General features: G+C 40.2%; 1 protein-coding gene across 1 annotated transcript; it reads left to right on the forward strand.

Annotated features, from left to right (window-relative positions):
* Positions 1-1760: 1760 nt before the first annotated feature.
* LOC115792506 (clathrin interactor 1-like) lies at positions 1761-21006 on the forward strand. Its single transcript, XM_030747068.1, has 12 exons — positions 1761-1966; positions 6200-6304; positions 6527-6623; positions 9507-9615; positions 9859-10035; positions 11864-12032; positions 13721-13937; positions 14024-14105; positions 14199-14276; positions 16280-16602; positions 17159-17342; positions 18427-21006. The coding sequence occupies exons 1-12, from the start codon at positions 1926-1928 to the stop codon at positions 18819-18821; spliced, it is 1977 nt and encodes a 658-aa protein (XP_030602928.1). The 5' UTR covers positions 1761-1925; the 3' UTR covers positions 18822-21006.
* The last annotated feature ends 380 nt before the right edge of the window (positions 21007-21386 follow it).

The raw sequence follows: 21386 nt of genomic DNA on the forward strand, positions 1-21386 counted from the left end.
TTTAGGTAGCTGCTCTGCACTGTGTTGGCACATGGCACCGAAGAGCACAACAATGAAGGAATTAGATCCTTAAACTTAGTTACAGCACTTTCACAAAGACTTCTACTGTAATAAAACTTATTCCCCACTGCTGTGTAATCCATTAAAGTAAATGTAAATGTTACTAAGAAATGATAAGACAGGAGGGGGCTTTCAGGGAATACTGTTAAGTCTTCAGTTTCTATGCCATATGTTAGGACAAGATCCAGAGTATGATTAAAGTGGTGGGTGGGCTCCTTTACATTTTGAGAGAAGCCAATTGAATCTAACAATAGATTAAATGCAGTGTTGAGGCTGTCATTCTCAGCATCTACATGGATGTTAAAATCACCCACTATAATTATTTTATCTGAACTGAGCACTAAATCAGATAAAAAGTCTGAGAAATCAGACAGAAACTCTGAGTAAGGACCAGGTGGACGAAAGATAATAACAAATAAAACAGGTTTTTGATTTTCCCAATTAGGATGGACAAGACTAAGAGTCAGGCTTTCAAAAGAATGAAAACTTTGTCTGGGTCTTTGATTAATTAATAAGCTGGAATTGAAGATTGCGGCTAATCCTCCTCCTCGACCTGTGCTTCGAGCATTCTGACAGTTACTGTGAAACCTCAGCAGTCCAGAAATTCTTACATTATCTTTGAAACAGGAAAATATAATTAATTAATAACATTTTTTTTATATGTATTTATATAATGATCTATTTTACAACGATGATACGAAGAGCCTAACATTTCCTGATGAGCTGTTGGTTTTCTCCATGTCAACTAAATACAGTGTTGATGTGAGCTTTAGTTTTGCTTGTAGCTATAGTGTGTTTTCTATAGTTGTCACTGTGTTTCCAAAGGGTTTGATATGATATTGGCCCACCCTTTGCCGCTAATAACAGCTCCACCTCTGCGGGGTGGTTCCTGTGGTAATGGAAACACTGGGGCAATGACCCCCATACTGGGACAATGGCTCCAGCAGATTCCAGGAATGACATCCAAGATCTCTGTCCAGAAGAGCGCAGTCCTGGGAACAGCTAAGATACTGTGCAGGACCCTCAAGCTCCCGGGCCTCTGGTAGAGGACCCGAGCTTGGGGAATTTCTTAAATATAATATCATGTAATATAAAACAAGGTAAACTAAAATATTTCAAACTCAGAAGAGCATAAACTGTCATTAAAGTGGCTAGAAAAACTATATATGAAATGCAAAGTGATACATCACCATATCATTTATATATACATTCCTGATCAAAATCTTAAGACCAGTTAAAAAAATTGCAAGAATTATATCATAGAATATATATATATATATATACACTTTCAAAAGTATAATTATTTTACAAGATATTGAAAAACGATTTTTTTTTGCATGTTTTTCCCAACAAGGACAAACTGAATGAATTACTTACAAATAATAAGAAAAAAAAAGACTCATCCTTTCTTCTGTAAAAATGCATTTTAACACATGAACAAAAGAATCAATGAATGAGAAATTCATTATTCATTATATTTGGGAAACTGCACTGACTGTGAAAAATGTAGCTGCTTCAGTTAAGTGGGGTCATGCCCTCCTCGCTGCCTGTTTACTGCATGTAGAAAAACAAAAATAAAACACGAGTCTTTCGTTATCTTCACGGCCCCTTTTTTTTACGTAAAAAATACGATTCAATCCGCAACCCGACGCGACTGTGACGTACACAGAGAACTACGTTTCCGTAGCAACTGGGGCCGGCCCGTTATAACCGCAGCGGCCGGAGCTAGAGCTCATCGAGGAGAGAGGAGGAGTTGGAGGGGGGAGATTGTCGTCGGAAACCGGACACCACCTCTGGCTCGCGGGGAGCGTAGAGACACGGGGGCGACGTAGTATCGAGGCGGCAAAGCCCGCAGCTGTGCGGAGATGTTGAACATGTGGAAAGTCAGAGAGCTAGTGGACAAAGCGTGAGTACCGGGGAGCAGGGGGAGCTCTTTGCACTAGCTGGGGCTAAACCATTAAGGGGCTTCTGAGCTAAGCTGTTAGCCGGGCAGCTTGAGCCGGGCAGCATCAGCAGCTTTTAACGCTGTGACGTCACGGCGGTAGCCCTCAGCTGTTAGCACCGACTAGCTGGCTAGCTGCCAATCCCTAACCTTGACGCTTAAATATAGATGTGGGGTTTTTTTGCTCTGTATCTTCACACGCTGCTTCAAATAACTTAGGTCGGGGGGCGTGGGCGCACTATAAACCGGAGATGCATTTGTCTTACATCCAAAGTAAATGCTATCCCGTTCGCTAATTCCGCTAGCAGCGCTAAGCCCATTTCGGATATGTTATGAGTGCTTCTGTGGGTGCTGCTGCAGAATCACACTCCGTCCCACCCTACAGTGATGCCCGCTACCGCCAATGTGCATTCATGACTCAATATTTTATATATATATATATTTACAGACCGAGAGAAAACTAGTAATCATAGGAATGTAACTGGCTGGATAATTGTATTTGAGCAGTAAATTTTCGGCCAACCATGCCTCAGACAAGCTACATCGATCTGAGGAGGCCCATGTCCCCATGGTCCGAAACAACAAAGCTGTTTAGCCACTAAAACAACACCGTGCAGGTGCTAACGCTGGTGCTGCAGCCTGCCAAATTGTGCTGTTTGAACAGTACATTACGCATGCTTCTTTGTGGTGTCTATTGTTGTATGTGCAGTGCGCTGCATAATGTATACAGTCTCTGCACTGCAAGAACAACAGCTTCCTGTCACCTCAGGTCTCACAGGCAAACTGGGTTAGCTTTAGCGAGTAAAACCCACACTACCTCAAATCTGGAAAAGGAAAAGATTCAGACTCGGTTTTTCTCAGATGATTTAGGTCAGAAAGTAAAACCACTTGTGTGAAGGGGCTCCTTCTTCCAATATCTTTGGGTCATTTCATCTCAAAGCATCACATTTTTTAAAAACATTTTCTGCTCAGCCACCTGTGATTTACCTGAGAATTTTACAGGAATCCTTGAATTAAAAAAAAAAAAAAAAATTCATAGTTTAACTAGCCAATACTCAGACCTTTCACACCAATCATTATAAATCTCCAAGCTTTGGATGATAACATTTTTAGGCAAATCAGAAGTGGTCGGCCAGAAGGCCCACAGTGATTTGAGCTGGAATGAACCCATAATAAGAAGAACAATAATAACCACAGCAAAACTGGAAGAAATTAAGAAAGGAAAATATAGTAATGTTTGATGTTTTTACATGGTTATCCATATTCAAAAATGCTTCTTTCATTTCTATTTTTAAATTACAATTAACATTATCAACCTTATCCATTGTATAATATTTGGTCCATGAGGGGTTTTTTTTGTTTTGTTTTTTTTTTTTGTTTTGTTTCTACCAAAACCATGCTCTTTTGACATTTAAAAAAACAAACTGATGTTTAATGTTTGTTTTTACTGTATTTATGTGCTCCTGGATTCAAACCAAGTAGATATGCCAAAAATATTCACTCACCCATCCAAATAATTGAATTCAGGTGTTCTAATCACTTCCATGGCCACAGGTGTGAAAAACCAAGCACCTAGGCAAGCAGACTGCTTCTACAAACGTTTGTAAAAGAATGGGTCGCTCTCAGTAGCTCTGTGAATTCCAGCGTGGTACCTGTGCAGCCACTTAAGTCATGAAATTTCCTCACTACTAAATATTCCACAGTCAACTTTTAGTGGGATTATAACAAAGTAGAAGCAATTGGGAATGACAGCAACTTAGCCACAAAGTGGTAGGCCACATAAAATGACAGAGCAGGGTCAGCAGATGCTGAGACTCATAGCGCGCAGAGGTCACCAACTTTCTGTGGAGTCAATCACTCCAAACTTCATGTGGCCATCAGATTAGCTCAAGAAAAGATTGTAGAGAGCTTCATGGAATAGGTTTCTATGGCCGAGCAGCTGCAGCCAAGCCTTACATCACTAAGCGCAATGCAAAGGATCAGAGACAGTGATGTAACGCACGCTACCACTGGACTCCAGAGCAGTGGAGACGTGTTCTCTGGAGCGATGAATCATGCTCCATCTGGCAGTCTGATGGATGAGTCTGGGTTTGGCAGTTGCCAGGAGAACAGTACTCGTGTGACTGGATTGTGCCAAGTGTAAAGTTTGGTGGAGGGGGGATTATGGTGTGGGGGTGTTTATCAGGAGTTGGGCTCTGCCCCTTAGTTCCAGTTAATGGTACTCTTAATGCTTCAGCATAACCCTGTGGAAAGCCTTCCCAGCAGAGTTGAAGCTGTTATAGCTGCAAACAGTGGGCCAACATCATATTAAACAATGTGGATTAAGAATGGGATGTCACTCAAGTTCATTTGTGTGTGAAGGCAGATGAGCGAATATAGTGTAGCTTGGCCTCTAGTGGAATTCTTTTTTGAAACAGTCATTCTGACCTCTTCCCTAAACATTCTGCCAAACACAGTGAAACTGTGGTAATCTCTGTGCATTTAGTACACGTGTCTGTTCAGGAATGTCACAATATCAGAAATTTTGTAGTCAGTACCAGTAGAATTACATGATTCTTAATACCCAGTTTACAAAAAAGGTTAAATGTAAACTTCTTTATTTTAAAACACTGACATAGTGGCGCATCAGTTATTTAAATGTTAACATTGTTTTGTGGACAAGACAGACTGAAATGTTAAGATGTTTGCTGTGTATCTTACTAATGTTACAGTTACATTAGGCTAACAGGAGCTTTTAATGTTCGCAACTGCAGATACTCCAGCCCAAGAAATAAGTTGGTTTAACAATGGCACTGCCACCTGTATCAAACTACTTTGTAAATGGACTAGTTCTTATATAGTGTTTTTTCTACTCACCCATTCATACAAGCACTTTTTTTTCTACACTTAAGTACTATCTATCTAACATTCACACCCCAATGAACACATTGGAGAGCAACTTTAGGTTCAGTATCTTGCCCAAGGACACTTCTGCATGCAGACTGGAGCAGCCAGGGATTGAACCACCAACCTTCCAGTTAGCAGAAGACCTGCTCTATCCTATGAGCTACACATGCATGAAAAGCATAGTGAGTTATCAGTAAATATACTTGTATTTCTCTTTCTTGAGACACTGCATTTTCTGGTTGGCTCCACTATTCAGCACTGGTGTGATGAGGTACAGAAGAGAAAGTGACATTAAAGCACACTGAGTAGACCAAAGAAAGAAGAGGAGCTATAAAGAAACAGCATAGATGGAGATCTCGGCAGAGCTTTAGATGGAGTAATAGCCAACAGCTCCCATCAGCTGTTGGTTGTGCCTGGCTGGGCATGGTGAATGCACTCTGTTATTGATCTGCCTCGAGAGCTGGCGGTTGTGGTTTTTCTTTTAAAAGCCACGGTGAGATACAGCTCTTGCTGTCTGCCTCTATTGCATCTACTGACAATATCACAGCCGAAGCTTCCTCTAGCTTGGAAAATGGCTGAGCTATGAGGGCAGAGATGAATAGAGAGGGTTAAAAAAAAAAAAAAAAGCAACTGCTTAGGAATAGAGGAGGAATGAGTGTTGAAGATCAGGAGAAGCAGGAAGTAAGACAGACTATGATAAGGGAGAGGAAGAGTGGTGCCTGCTGCCCTGCTTTGGCTGTGTTTATTTGCAAAACCAAGCTGTGCCCATCAAAAATGCAACACACACACAAAACAGCACAACAGTACAAACAACCACAGCAGCAGGTGAGCCCACAAAAACAAAGAGGGCAGGAAGCAGACATTGGCTTGGCTTTGTTTACTTCACACACACACACACAGATATAAACTCCCCGTCTCCATCACTTCCCTACATCTCCCTTTTTTTATCTCTGAAGTGCTGTGTCAGGCAAAGTGGATTCATTATTTAGTGAACTGGGATTCTTGTTATCAGAGAAACATTTATTTTATTTCATTGTTTTAACTGTATCTTGGATGAATATATGCATGAATTTTAACATTTGTTACTCCTTTTTTTATTTATTATTTGCTAGTTTGAGTGTGATTATCTATGAGATGGTAACACCTCATAGATATCTCTGGGGAGGTGAAGAATCCAAAGTGTGTGTTAATGTTGGATATAATGACAAAGGTCAATTACAAAGAAAAAAAGTCAGTTTCACCTGTGCATGAATATTAATACATTTTATCAGTTACTTATGAAGATAATTTGCCATATGTTTGTGTCAACAGCACCAATGTGGTGATGAACTACTCAGAAATCGAGTCCAAGGTGAGAGAGGCCACCAATGACGACCCCTGGGGACCCTCCGGACAACTAATGGGAGAAATAGCCAAGTAGGTGTAACAGACTCTCTCTCGTGCCCACACACGCACGCACGCACACAGACTTATTATGTAGTGGTAAACACCACACACTAAGGTAGCAGATAAGCTGTATTGTGACATTAAGCACATGTTCACTCAAAATGAGCATGTATAGTGTAATCTGTGTAAATAAGCAAATGATTTATCTGCATTGTTTTCTAAGATTTTTAATGCTATTTATTGTATTTGTAGATCTACCTTCATGTATGAGCAGTTTCCAGAGGTGATGAACATGCTGTGGACCAGGATGCTGAAGGACAACAAAAAGAACTGGAGACGAGTCTACAAGGTACAGTTGCATTATGGTTGTTTGCAAACCTAACTGAGGTAATTTTGGCCTCCTTGTCTTATAGCTTTCTATTTTCAATTAAAATTAATAATTTTTGCAATTTTAAAATTGCAGTCCCAATTTAAAAATTTTTAAAAGTCTCACTGTTTGACCATTGTCTGCTGCATAACTACATATGAAGGGCAGTGAACTTAAGCCTCAGTAACACAGGTCTGGAGACGAGTTGACAACCTCTGTCTGGCACACAAGTTTGCTAGGGAAAAATGTGTATTTCCCATCTGGTTGGCGAGTGGTTTCTTGGTGAAATCTGTCTCAAAGACGGTGCAATTGCATTGGTTGCTAACAGATTGCCGTGGTCACCTACAGTGTATCACAAAAGTGAGTACACCCCTCACATTTCTGCAGATATTTAAGTATATCTTTTCATGGGACAACACTGACAAAATGACACTTGGACACAATGAAAAGTAGTCTGTGTGCAGCTAACAGTGTAAATTTATTCTTCCCTCAAAATAACTCAATATACAGCCATTAATGTCTAAACCAGCGGCAACAAAAGTGAGTACACCCCTAACAGACTACACCTGTAAATGTCCAAATTGAGCCCTGCTTGTCATTTCCCCTCCAAAATGTCACGAGTCGTTAGTGTTACTAGGTCTCAGGTGTGCATAGGGAGCAGGTGTGTTCAATTTTGTAGTACAGCGCTCACACTCTGTCATACTGGTCACTGAAAGTTCCAACATGGCACCTCATGGCAAAGAACTCTCTGAGGATCTTAAAAGACGAATTGTTGTTCTACATGAAGACTGTTATATAAGCTGCACACAGACTACTCTTCATTGTGTCTTAATTTGAAGGCAGTTGGTTTGTGGTTTGCATTCCACGTAGTGGTTAGCACTGCTGCCTCACAGTTAGAATACCATCTGGAAGGCCTGGGTTCGATTCCACCTTGGCCCATGCCTCTCCCTCTCTCTGTGTGGAGTTTGCATGTTCTCCCTGTGCTTGCGTGGGTTTCCTCCGGGTACTGCGGTTTCCTCCCACATTCCAAAGACATGCACTTACTGGGGTTAGGTTAATTGGCTACTCTAAATTGCCCATAGCTGTGAATGAGTGCGTGAATGTGAGTGTGAAAGGTTGTCTGTCACTGTGTGTTGGCCCTGCAACAGGCTGGCGACCTGTTCAGGGTGTACCCTGCCTCTCGCCCTATGACAGCTGGGATAGGCTCCAGCCCCCCCGCGACCCTTAACAGGATGTGCAGAAGCGAATGGATGGATTTTTAATCCTGTTCGGCCTACGACTCAATTTTGGTTAGACTATTTAATTTAGACTGGTTAGACTCTATTTAACAGCATCGGAAAGGAGTAGTAAAGAGTTTGCGCTGGTCCTTACAAGTGTATCACTTATCATTGGGCACTTCTAAGTGATTATGCGGAAATTCACAAGCTTTTCTAGTGGGTATACGCCGCCGTATACCAGCGTATCACGTAGACTACACCACTGGAAGGGACGCAGTACAAGCGCTGTATGTACGCAAAACACGGTGACAGCGAAGTTTTCAGGTTTCCGGTGTTGTGTCAAAAAGGGATTTCCCTTTTTTTTTTTTTTTTTTTTTAAACTTTTTTTTTTTTTTTTTTAAACTTTTTTTTTTTTAACATTTTTTTTTTCTTTGCTTATATCGGCAAATATACAGGTGCACAGGATTTGTGAAGGGCTTATATACAAAATGAAGAAATGACTTGTTCATATTGTAGCGTCTGTTAAGAAGTTGAAGAAGATGGCGAGAGATTGCCAGCAAAAGTCGCCCTTTTATTAACAATTAAATGGTTGCTGTGTGCCGCAACCAAAACAAAACAGTAACAACAACGAGACTGACTCAGATAATGACGGAGAGGGAACCCGGCATGCTTGATGGCAAAATCGCCCAACTGTGCAACTGAAGATGAGGAATTTGATGGATTTGTGGAAGATGAATGATTTAAAATTTGTGTATTTTTGTGTATTTGTTACAACTGAACAATATTCTGAGTTATTGTGAATGAGTTGAATAAAGTTCAACTTACCTGACGCTTTTGTTTCGTTCTACATATGTTTTATCATGCGCCTTATAACCCGGTGCGCCTTATGTATAAAAATAGACTCGTTCATTGATGGTGCGCCTTATAATGTGGTGCGCCTTATGGTCCACAAAATACAGTAATCAGGGAATACACATTATTTGCTAGCAACTAGTGGTTGCCAAGGGGTCACTGAGGCATTGCTACGCCTTAAGCATAGATTATACTTCATTGCAGACACGGATAGCTGGAGACCCAACAGCCGAGTAGTAATTTCTTTCTTTAACAGCTGCTTGAAGCCTGGGGAGCATATGTAGGTGGTGCATTGTAATGTAAATTCTCTATGGACAAGTCCACACGGTCACAAAAAACAGGCAGGCATGCAGATGTCTGCATCTGATGATGAAATTTACATCACTGGGACTTGAGTAGACCCTAGCAAACTTGTGGATGCAGAGACAATAATCCCTGATCAGACGGCAATATTTATCAGTTATCTACTCTATTGGAGTGTTTTCTTGGGTTTATTCTTTTATGGTTTCATGGGTGCGTGCGTATCTACTGCATGAGAGTCCTGTACATGTACAGTACAAAGTCAGAGCAATGCATCTTAACTGTAGTATTGTGTCATGTCCAAAAATGATTAATTATGCAATATACAAAGGATTAAGTTTTTAGAATTTTGGAAAGCAGTTGCTGTGTGTGTGTGTGTGTGTGTGTGTGTGTGTGAGTGAGTGAGAGAGAGAGAGAGAGACAGACAACCTTACATTTAACTTTTTTAATATCCTTTTCACTCCTATTTTCTCCTACCTCTATCTCGCTCTCTCAGGCCTTACTGCTACTGGCCTACCTGATCAGGAATGGCTCTGAAAGAGTCGTCACCAGTGCCAGAGAACACATCTATGACCTGAGATCTCTAGAAAACTACCACTTCATTGGTGTGTGTCTAAATGAATTAAACTCCTCTTTGTTGGTTAAACTCTTCTTAATGTTTCTGTGAATTTGACCTATAATATGGTTAGGTCTGAAATAAGCCACTACTAGAAATCCACCATTTAGCTTCCAAGATATTGACCAGAGTTGGTGACAGAATGAAAGGTTACTGTTTTGCTGTTTCTGTCACAGCAATTCAGATAAGTTGCCTTGTTTTAATTTCTGTCTTCTGTCTCTTCTGTGTCCAGATGAGAATGGTAAAGATCAGGGTATTAATGTGCGGCAGAAGGTGAAGGAGATGGTGGAGTTCATCCAAGATGATGACAGATTGAGAGAAGAGAGAAAGAAGGCCAAGAAGAACAAAGATAAATACATTGGTGTCTCCTCTGACAGTATGGGTGGAGGAGGGGGCAGCTTTAAGAACTGTAAGTAATGTGCTGAGTTTCCTTTGACAGCCCTAGTGAATTATCCTGATAACATAACTTTCTCTGTCCAAACATTTGTACAGAGACTGTGTTAAAGAACTATAGAGTAGGGCTGAAACGACTCATCGAATAACTCGAATTGTTAAATGATCCTCAGTGAAAATTTTTTGCTTCGGTGCTTCGTTTAAATTCTGTAGTGCTCAGTTGTCACCATGTAAATGCAAGCATTTCTTCCACTTTTGCAACTAAAAATAGAACTGGAATAGAAACGTATCTAAGAAGCACACGTGTGAATAAAAGATATTACATTAAGCCCAAACAGCCCTCAGTTTTTTTGGGGGGGGGGGGTTTTTGTCTTTTTTCCTAACAAAGATACAACAGCAGTGAAGATGATGTTGTCATCGTTTAAAATGGAGTCTGTCTACACACACACACACACACACACAGAGTGAAGTATGAAGAGGCAGAGCTGTTACCGAGACAGTGGGCTCAGATGGAGTTAAAGAAAATGTTTTTCTAGCACATTAAACGGCAACACTTGTTTCTGTAATCACCATTAAAACCTTTACTGGGAAACAACTGGTGGGAGTCCTTCATCCAACCACCTGCTCAATAAGCTCCAATGTGAAGAAAAGAACTTTGTAGCTGCTCCCATCCACCACTGTTTGTTTTACACAGTGAAAAACCTGCAGTAAAAATAAAGAAGTTTAAAAAAAAAAAAATGGGTAGATGAACTGTGAGTCTAAAGGCGAGCATGGTGGTGTACTAGACCATATCCTCCTGAGAGCCAAGGGAAAAAAAGTCTTTAGTTAGGCTTTAGTAACAGTATTTCTCAGATTGAAAAATAAATAATATATAAAATATGAATTGTATTAATATTTAAAAATGTCAAATTAATTTTATAATTTTTTTTTTTCTTTTTCACAGGCCAGTAAAAGTCTGAGCCACTGACCTGGGATGTTGGGTTGAACATTGAATTATTAACATTGATTATTAATTATAACATTAATCAACATCTACATCATCACAACGTGTTTTCAGCAACACGAACATTTACATCAAAGCACAGGGCGATCCTCAGAATGTTGATTGTTTTTCTTCATTGCAGGCACCACATTCTCTTTTTAAAGACTTGCAGACACACAAACTCATTAGACACACTAGCTCACTTAAACATGCAGACACACGTACACACCAAATCTTCCTCTCCGCCTTAGTTTATATTGCATGCATACCGCATTTTATTTTACATTATTGTACTTGAGATTATTTATTTTTACATTTAAGAAAATGTTTTCTTTAAAAACTTTTTTTAATTTAGGTATGGCAGGTAAATACAATGAAAGGGTTTAGTTTTTCTGACTGATGTTGTATACAGTTAAACTACTAAAAACACTACAATTTTTAGAATGGAAACCAGTGAGCACTTGATTTTAAAAGATGTTATTTCTCTTTTGAATATTGCTCAATAAGACAGAAGTATCTCTTGTCCAAGTACTCAATTAACTGATGAAATAACTGATTTAGTTAGTAATCGAGGACTGCAGCCCTGCTCGATGTTTTTTTTTGTTTTTTTTTGTTTGTTTGTTTTTGAATTAAACAATTAAACCTGTGTTGCCTGTATTATAAATGTTGTTATAAATTCTTTTTAACTTATAAATTAACTTGTATTTGCTTTTGTCTTGTATTGATTAAGGAGACACTAAAGATATTAAAGACCACATGCATGTGAAATTAGAAGGTTTATACTAGTAGTATGAAAAGGCTTTGTCCTTTTTTGGATTTGTGTGAAACTGGAATCTCTCTTTTCTGTCTCCTTTCCCTTCAGCTAATGAGTTAGATCGGAATAAATGGGATGAAGACTGGGACAAAAGCAGAGGATCTTTCCCGTTTAGTGAGAAACTTGGAGAGATCAGTGATAAGATTGGCAGCACCATTGATGACACACTCAACAAGTTCAGAAAGAAGGAGCGAGATGACTCGCCGGACAGAATCAGGTAAACATTCATACGGGATTAATAATACAAACTGGTCTGTGCGTGCTTACAGGGTTTAGGCCACAGAAGATGTTATCACAGTAGCTATTTGAGTTCTCATAATAAACAAAAATGAATGCATGGTTACCCACTCACCGAACATCAAATGGTTTAATGTTTAAACCCCTGGGACGTGGATTATTTATTACCTAACCAAACAATACTGTGCACAGACATACAGTTATAGCACAACAACAAAACAAAAGCAAAGTCTCCCAAATGCTTATACACAAGGGTGTAGGAATGAGTTTATTATTCGGGGGGGACACATATCAGAAACCTGACAGATCCGTAAAGACTATGAGCAAAGCATAAAAAAATGCTATATTGATCACGTGTCTATTGCAGTACATATTGTTATTGATTTATTGCCCAGCCCTAAGATGTATGCATATCTCATACACTGCCAACTCTGTTTACAGCATCACCTAACCCTTACAGTAAAAGTTTTCACTCATTTATTTTAAGACCTCACCTGCACCACCCTCTCCTTTTCCTGTCTCCTTTGTGCTGCATTGCTGCTCCTAAACATACAAAATGGTTTCAGAGATGAGGTACAGCTCCTGAGCCTAAAGGTGGCTCATTTTATACTAAACAAGAAAAAAATCCACTTATTGGTCACTATGGAGAAGCATTTCACCAACTCTAGTGAGGTATTGTACTGCACCTGGCAACCTAAACATAACCTAACCCATACTCTTATAAGTACTGTGGAAATAATGAAAACATTATTGAAAAATTATCTTGGAAAAAAATCAACCTGACATCAGTCCTCACCTGTTCTTTCTGGATCTATTATAATTAATATGGTTTTTAAACCCGACCTCACACCCTGAAGCTCCACCTGGCTCTCCTATCTCTTCCCTGAACCAGTTCTTCTCATGATGAAATTGTTTAGTTTTATATTTAAAAGTAATAAGAGCCTAATACATATTTCACTAACTAATTTAAGACCTCATCTGAGCTTCTTCAGTCTCTCTATCCTTCATTGCTTCAACTGAGTCATTACTCTATGTACTACCATTCTCCTGATAAGATATCATTACACATATCTAATACACTGTCATACATGTTGATAAATTATGATCAGGTGTTGCCCTTGTGTGACTGTTACTCACACTGACATTACTCTTTAAAAAAAAAAAAAAAGTAAGTCCTGCTGCTGTTACAGCCTTTTAGTTGTGCTGAAATGAGATAACTAAACATTATGGCTTGTTTAGCTAACTTCTAGGCAAAGTTAGCAGTTAAATATTGGACGAGTGACCATCCCAGGATTAAGATGACTGAACCAAAAAGATTTGGTTTCCATAAATGAAAGTAAACTGACAAGACGTTATAAACAAGCCATATTCACGGCAACATTCCCGACAGACCGTTTTACCTCATTCAAAAGTTTCTGACTCCTGCCGCTGTCTCCGCCTCCGAAACACTAGCCGTTCAGAGGGGGGCGGGGGAGCGCAGTGATATGACGCTATTTTGCGCCTTCAAAATAAAAGCACGCAAGTTAACGATTGCAAAATCAAGTATTTTTTTTTCCTCCGCGGTGTAATTTTTGGGTGCGACAAATGTGCCTGTCTCCAATATTGGGGTGACATGTCCCCCCTGGTTCCTACGCCTATGCTTATACATCTTTCTAATGGTTGCCATAGTGACAACGAGGAGGACCGAGCATCGAGAAACGGTAGGCAGGAAACACTTGAGTTCAAAGATGAGGAGGAAACTGTCACAACAAAGAGCATTCAGATCACACAAGCGACAGAAACCACCACCACCACCACACGGAAACGCACCGTTGCAGCAACCAGCAAGCCCTTGGACCTGGGTGCTGCAGCCAACTATACTGGAGATAAGAGCCCAGAGGAGAAGGTACTTGCACACACTCATCACCAAATGTGACATTGAGTTTCATTGTACATACATATGTGGACACTTTCTTCTTCTACTCTCTCCAGCCATCTAGCAGGCAGTCTTCCAGCAGCGGTCTGGCTGACCTACTAGTGATCGACCCATCATCCAATCAGAGCACTACAACAGGTAACTAAAAACTGCTTTTGTCACTCTTTTCTTTAATAAGAGCTTTGTATTGCGTGAGTTTGTATGAGTCTGGGTTTGTGTCAATCTCTCCAGGTGGCAATTCAGACCTCATTGGTGGTTTTGCAGACTTCTCATCTCCTGCAGCCTCTGCCAGCCTGCCCACCTCCACTGGTAAACCTCATTTTAGTACTTGCTTTATACTGTAAACCGCTATATTAGGCGCACAAGTGGGAATTTTTTTTGGATTTTCTCTAATCCACACAGGGTCAAAAGTTTACATACAGGCTCAAACACCCCCACTAATGTTTTGTTAAATGTCCCTTAGCAAGTTGCAGCTCGGCCAGACACTTTATGTAGCCATCAACAAGCTTCTGGCATCATCCTGGCTGGTTATTTGACCACTCTTCTTGGTGGAATTCATAGAGTTCATTTAAATGCTTTATTTCCTGACATGGATCCGGCCTTTAATTTGAGTCCACAGATTTTCAATAGGGTTGAGGTCAGGCTTTGGGAAGGACATTCCAGAGGCTTAATGCGAGCCTGCTTTATCCATTCCAAAACCAGTTTTGATGTGTGTTTAGGATTGTTCTTCTGTTGGAACACTCAGTTTTGTCCAAGTTTCAACTGTCTAGAGCAGGGGTATTCAACTACATTTTTCTATGGGCCAAACTGTCATGGGGCTATTTGCCAGTGGGCCACACATTTCTCGGGACTCTTACTCTTGTGCATACTTATCGGTCCAGTTGTCGTTAAATTTTCTATTTTCACTGTCCACCTTAAGTCTATTCTCTTTTGAATGTGACATGTTTTCATCAGAAACTGCTGACTGGCCTCCTGCCAACAGTGTAAACGGCAGACAGTGCTACATGTCATAAAATGCCATTCTTCTTCTTCTTTTTCTTCTTGCGTTTAATGGTGGTTGGTAATCTATGGTGCGTTACCGCCACCACTCGTAAGGGGTGTGAACTACATACCATGCTTACAGTTTAGTCACAGTTTCTTTTAAAATTTTTATTTAATAATCGAAGTAAATGGGCAGTGGGCCGGTCCAAAATGACTGACGGGCCAGTTCTGGCCCTTGGGCCACCAGTTGAATACCACTGGTCTAGAGGTAGTTTTCTTTCCTGCCTTCCACTTGTGAAATGTACCAGTACTACCAACAGCAAAACAGCCCCAGAGCATGATGCTGCTGCCACCACCATGCTTGACAGTTGGTACAGTGTTCTTGGGGTTTAAAGCCTCACCTTTACTCCTCTTGTCATTGTAGCCAAATGGCTCAGTCTTTGTCTCGTCTGACTTGTCCATTTGTGCAGCTGCAAATTTCAGGGAAGTTGGAATATGAAGGGACTTTTTGGTCAGCACCCTCTCAGTCCATAGCAATGTAAAACTCGCTTCACTGTGGACAGTGATGCTGGTGTTCCAGCAGTTTCCAGTTCATGGCAGGCTTGAGCCTTGGTGGTTCCTGGGTTGTTCCTGAACATCCTAACTAATTTCCTCTCATCTGAGGGTAACAGTTTGGGTCTTCCTCCAGACCTTGGTAAAGGGGTGACACATCTGAATAATCTGTACTTGCGCACTATTGTTTGAACTGATGATTTGGGGATCTGCAGTTATTTAGAAATGGCTTCAAGAGACCTTTCCAACTTGTGTAAATCTACAGTTCTCCTTCTTAGATCTTCACTGAGTTTCTTGGACTTGCCCATTGTTCTGAGTATCGGTCAGTCCAATAAATGCTGTCAAACAAATCCTTTTTATGCTGGCAAAGAGAAACTACCAGTTTGTAGACAATCATGATCACTAACAAGAAGTTCACCCTTGGCCTTGTCAAGTTAAAAGACATTATAGAACCTTGGGCACCACTTGTGTGCATGTATACATACTTGTATATATACCTTTGACCCTGTATGGCTTAGAGAAAAAATAGATTAAAAAAAAAAAACTTGAGCACCCAATTCTTGCTTTTTAAAGTCATTAAAGATATATGCTGTACAATCATTCCACCCTGGAAAAAGAACAGTTAAGCGCTCATTAAAAGCCCAAAATTGCGTGATATTCATGACTTTTTAATGGTGTATTTTTTTGTTAACAAATGTAAAAATAGGATGCAGTAAATGAACAAGGCAGCACCTGTCAATATGCTACAACTAAAAATACCTCTGCCATCCTATCGGCAGCTGCTGCATCATCCAATGGAAATGGAGAATTCGGGGACTGGAATGCCTTCTCAGCCAATCCTCCACCATCATCTAGTTCTGCTCCCTCCCAGCCTGTCACTGACTTGTTTGGCAGTGTCCAGTCACCAACAGCCCCGGCTTCCAGTACCACCTCTATCCCACCTTCTGCTGAGCTCTTGGACCTGATGGGTGGAGTTAACAGTCAACTGACCAGTCCACATACAACACTTAGTGCCTCTCAGAGCCTGACGTTCTCTCTGGGAGGAGTAACACCCGGAGCATCTGGTGCTTTACCCACCATGCCCCTTTCCCGTTCTCAACAGGTAGGTGTAGTACCAAAAAGCCAGAAAGAATAAATCTGTATGGTAGCATAGTGGTTAGCACTGTTGCCTGACAGCAAGAAGGTCCTGTGTTCAAATCCACCATCTGGCTGGGGTCTTTCTGTGTGGAGTTTGCATGTTCTCTCCCCTTGTCTCCAGCTTCCTCCCACAGTCCAAAGATGTGCAGTTATTGGGGTTAGGGTAATCTGTGATTCAAAATTGCACAAGGGTGAATGTGAGTCTCAATGGTTGACTGTCTATCTGTGTTAGCCCTGCAGCAGACTGGCAACCTGTCCAGGTTGTACCCTGCCTTTTGACCCTATGGCAGCTGGGATGGGCTCCAATCTTCCCACAACCCTGAATTGGATAAGCAAAAGAAAATGGATAAATCAAAAATAGGAAAATAAATTTGGGGGTTAAAGGGCCCTGTAAAGATGCTCCAGCTAAGACTCTCACAAATCTAGTTTTTTGTAAAAATTTAAAAGTGTGCTATGGTTTTGAGTTTTACATCACTAGATTATTTGTATATTCTATAAAGAAAAATATTTATCTTTTTCAGAGTTTGGGAGGCATGTCGTCTCAGCCGCCCATAGGACAACAGCAGAAGGTTGGCATTGGAGGTCAGGGAACGTTAGGATCAACCTGGTCTGACTCTTCTGTCAACATTAGCCTGGACTTCCTTTCAGCGGGCTTCAACCCCACTAAGGCACCACCCACACTCAACAATATCATCCAGCAACAAGGTATTATGTGTATATTACACAGTATGAAGGATGTGATAATGATGTTGTGAAACAAGGAGGGATTTGAATTGATACACATTTGAGTTTTAGTGTAATACATCAAAGTCAGAAGATAACTTTTAGCTATTTTACCTTTTAAATATTTAGCACTGTAGATCATTTTAAGCAAAGTGAAGATGTTTTTAAAAAAAAATAATTTAAATGCATGAAGATTGAAATGTGCAATAAACAGAAAATGATCAACTCAGTTTTTATTCATAGATGTGCACTCAATTTTGGAAGGTACTTGGTGAGTACCAGAGGTTGTTCTTATTGATAGTATGAAAGGTAGACAGGGCTTCACAGTTTGACACAAAACCTAAGTGCCTGCATTCTTTTTAATGGCCAGTAGGGGGCGACTTCTGGTTGTATAAAAGTCTGGGAAATCAGCCCTCAGCTCCCTTGTTCTGTGACCTCAATCAGTTTCTGGTGACTTTATGGGCTCGGTCGATAGTTTAAGGCCATCCAGAATAAAACACGAAGTTCATTTAGGAAATGATGTAACTCTGTATTATGTAATTTATCATTCTAAGTGACAGACGCGTTATCCTGGGTATGCTCATCGACTAATGACTTAGCAATCAACTCATTACCCAATGAGTTTGAGTTTTCAGTCAGATCCATGCCATGCTCATCACATCTGGTTTAAAACGCCAAGATGGCGTCTGTGAAAACTCTCAGCTTGAGGTTTCCTAATAGGGCTTCATTAACCAGTGGGTAACCTCACAGTGCCTGCAGCCATCTTTTATACTGGCTGTGGGTGTTCCAAACATCTTCATCTTCATCTTCATAGTTGCTTCTGTCTCTTCATTATCCCTGTGATATTGTAGCAATGGCTCTGTGAGGCCAGTATACTTGTTCCTGTTGCTGAAAATAATTATTTATTACTCTGGTTGTATGTAGGGGTGTTTAATTTGGCACAAAATGCTTAAAGCTTTTGTGTAGTACTGTATATTGTTTAGATTAGTCCATTTAATGATTTTATGATGTTTTATAACTGTAAAGCACAGAATATTGAGTGCCTTTTCCACATTTGTGTATGTAGGAGTGCCTCCTGTCAACCTGTTGGCCCAGAATTTTGGAGGATTGAACCTCAGCTCTCCACCCCATGTGACATCGATAAGACAACCAGCTAATCCCATGATGGTAGGCAACCCCCTGACAATGGGCATGCCTGCAACAATGGCAACTGGCATGCCTGCCTCCCTGACCACAGGCATGCCACCTTCAATGACCACAGGTTTACAGGGTGGGATTCCCATGAACCAAGGCATGATGGGCATGAACATGAATATGGGCATGGCTGCTCCAGTGATGATGGGTGGTATGGCTGGAATGGGAGTTCCAGCAGTAGGAATGGGCCTAACACACTCAATCACCCCAGCTGTGGTCCCGCCCAAACAAGATGCCTTTGCTAACTTTGGCAATTTTGGGAAATAAAGGTTTGAAAGTGTGTGTGTGTGTGTGTGTGTGCGCGCGTGCGTGCGTGCGTGTTTGTGTGAGAGTTTGTGTCTGCAGGTGGACATGTCAGACTTTGAGGGAGTGAACCACAAAAGGACCGGTGTACGTGAAGACAACCTTGCATGAATCTCTCTCTCTCTCCTTCGATTTGCTTTGGTGAGCTGACATCAGTGATCATTCACCGTCCCAGTCTGCAGGGGAACGCGCCCACTGGTGCCCCTCATCCAGTGCTAATTGTGTGAACATATGTCAGAAATACAGGAAAAGTGTCATCACAAAGCCTCTAGTCATTCCCTCCTTGTAGGGCATAAAATCCTTTAACAGTTTCATATACAGTAATAGTTATGGTATACCCCTCTCGGTACAAAAACACTGCAGAAACCTTCCCTCTGCCCAGAGAAAGTAATCAGTAAAGTGGAGTCCAATAAAAATGGCATTACTGCCTTAACTTTGCATTTATAGCCTGAGAAATCTTGAGGTTATAGCCCAATTCAATAACACAATTTAAACCATTCCATAATTTCCAGGGGATACTTTTTTCTCTCTCTTTTCCACTGACACTGTGCTAATGCTAATTCTGATTTGGTGACTTGAGAACTACCCCTCATTTCAACAGGTTTGAGAACCAAATGTTAGAGTGTTATGTAACAGAAGCTGTGGTTTAAAAAAAAAGCATGGGAAGAAACCCATGAGGGACAGAATCTCCAGGCTGCAGCTGCAAATTATTGTGAATTTCTTGCAACAGCCTCCTTAGAGTCACTCATGTTAGTGGTTGAAACTTTGAGACCAGCAATGTTTTTTCTTTTTCTTTTTTTTTGGCAGATGCAGCAGGGGTTTTTTGGGGGGGGTCTTCACTGGTACCTGCAGTGACTTAGCAGGAAAGAGGTACTTTTACCTCTAGAGCATAGAGAATTATTAATCTGGTCCTTCAGAGGGCAGAAAGGTGTGCATGCTGAGGCAGCACTGGATGGTTATACTTACTCTTGAGCCATATAAGTGCGGATTAATTGCTTTTACATCTTTTCCTTTTTATCAGGCTTGTGGCAGCTCTCTATAATGGATGCTCAGTATGTCAATAACATTTTGTTGCCCTTGAAAAGGCAACATGAACTATAATATATCTAAAACTCTTCAAGGCTCTTTGAGGTTCATAAGTCAGTCACTGTTAAAAGTGGTACTTGCCCTCTAACTCTTATTTTACTGGAGGTGCATTTCACGTCCACAGGCCTGATTAAATCGTTGTCAGTATTTTATTCATAGTATTTTCCACTCCTGTTTTCCCTTTAAACCTCCATGTGACTGTCACTCCTTTCTACATGTATCTGTTATGTCTCTTCTGATTTTGCTTATGGACACGGTATATGGCTCGTCCCACTGGCTGTGGGAAAGAGGGTCATTGTCATCTACAAGAGTGAAAAACACAATCTGCAACTTTATGTTCATGAAAATGAGTCGGCGCTGAATTTTTGAGACAGCTGGTTGGTATGTTTACTTAGAAAGTATTTTTGTCACCTCGCACTTCACCTGAGGGGTCTCTTGGTTGCATACCTCGCCTCATGAACCGTGTTTTAGAAAATAACTGGTCACACCTTTGATATTGAGTTTTCATAAATGATTATGAAAAGTTTGGGGATCTTGAGTGAAGTTTGTGTGAGAGATGATTGAGTGTGTGTGACTTTGTGTGTGAGTATAGTTTTTTTTTTTTTTTTTTTTTTTTTTTTTTTCTGTTTGATGTGCAAACACAGCTCAGCAGAACCTCCTGTCATTTTCTGAGGCACTGCACTCTGAAAGACCAAATCTTTATTTTGTTACTCTCAGAAGGATAATTCCATAGCTATTAGTTTAATATTTTATTTGTTTACTTGTAATTTTATGTTCATATGGGAGAGCTACTGATAATGTAATTTAGTTAACTGAAATCATCTTTTTATTTTTTTTTTCTCAGTACAGCTCATTTTATTTGATTGTACTCTATATTTTCTGTATTTCATTCAACATTAAATGAAATGACAACATGAATTTGGGTTTCCTTTATTTTCTAAATATAGGCTAGTTTGTTCATATTCAGTAAGACAGTAAATACAAAGTACACAGGCAACAGAGCTACAGCCATATTCCTTCTTGCTATAGCAAAAAGGAATATGGACATGAATGCCAAACGTTTTCTAAGAAATAACTGTTACTTAAATGTTTCAAAAATATTTAACTAGAACTTTATGAAAATGCAAATAAAGCTGTAAAAAATTACACCTGGAATAAAATGTACAGATTTAAAAAATAATAATTATTAAAAAATGTTTTATTATTTTTGGTGTTTGGTAAAAATTCTCTGGAGGGCAGGGTAAACTTGATCTGGTTGGTCATGATCCACACGGGTATGAACAGTGCAGACAGGCTTTGGTCAGAACACTTAACTTTTTTGTACTTTTGTGAATTACACACTTCTGTTTTTGTAATACAGTTGTTTGCAAAAGTCTTGAGTCACATCTCATTCTTTATATTTCACTTCATAGTAATTATCTTATGGGTTTTTTTTTAGTTTTT

The sequence above is a fragment of the Archocentrus centrarchus genome, chromosome 14, assembly GCF_007364275.1.
Source record: "Archocentrus centrarchus isolate MPI-CPG fArcCen1 chromosome 14, fArcCen1, whole genome shotgun sequence".
Classification (NCBI taxonomy): Eukaryota; Metazoa; Chordata; class Actinopteri; order Cichliformes; family Cichlidae; genus Archocentrus; species Archocentrus centrarchus.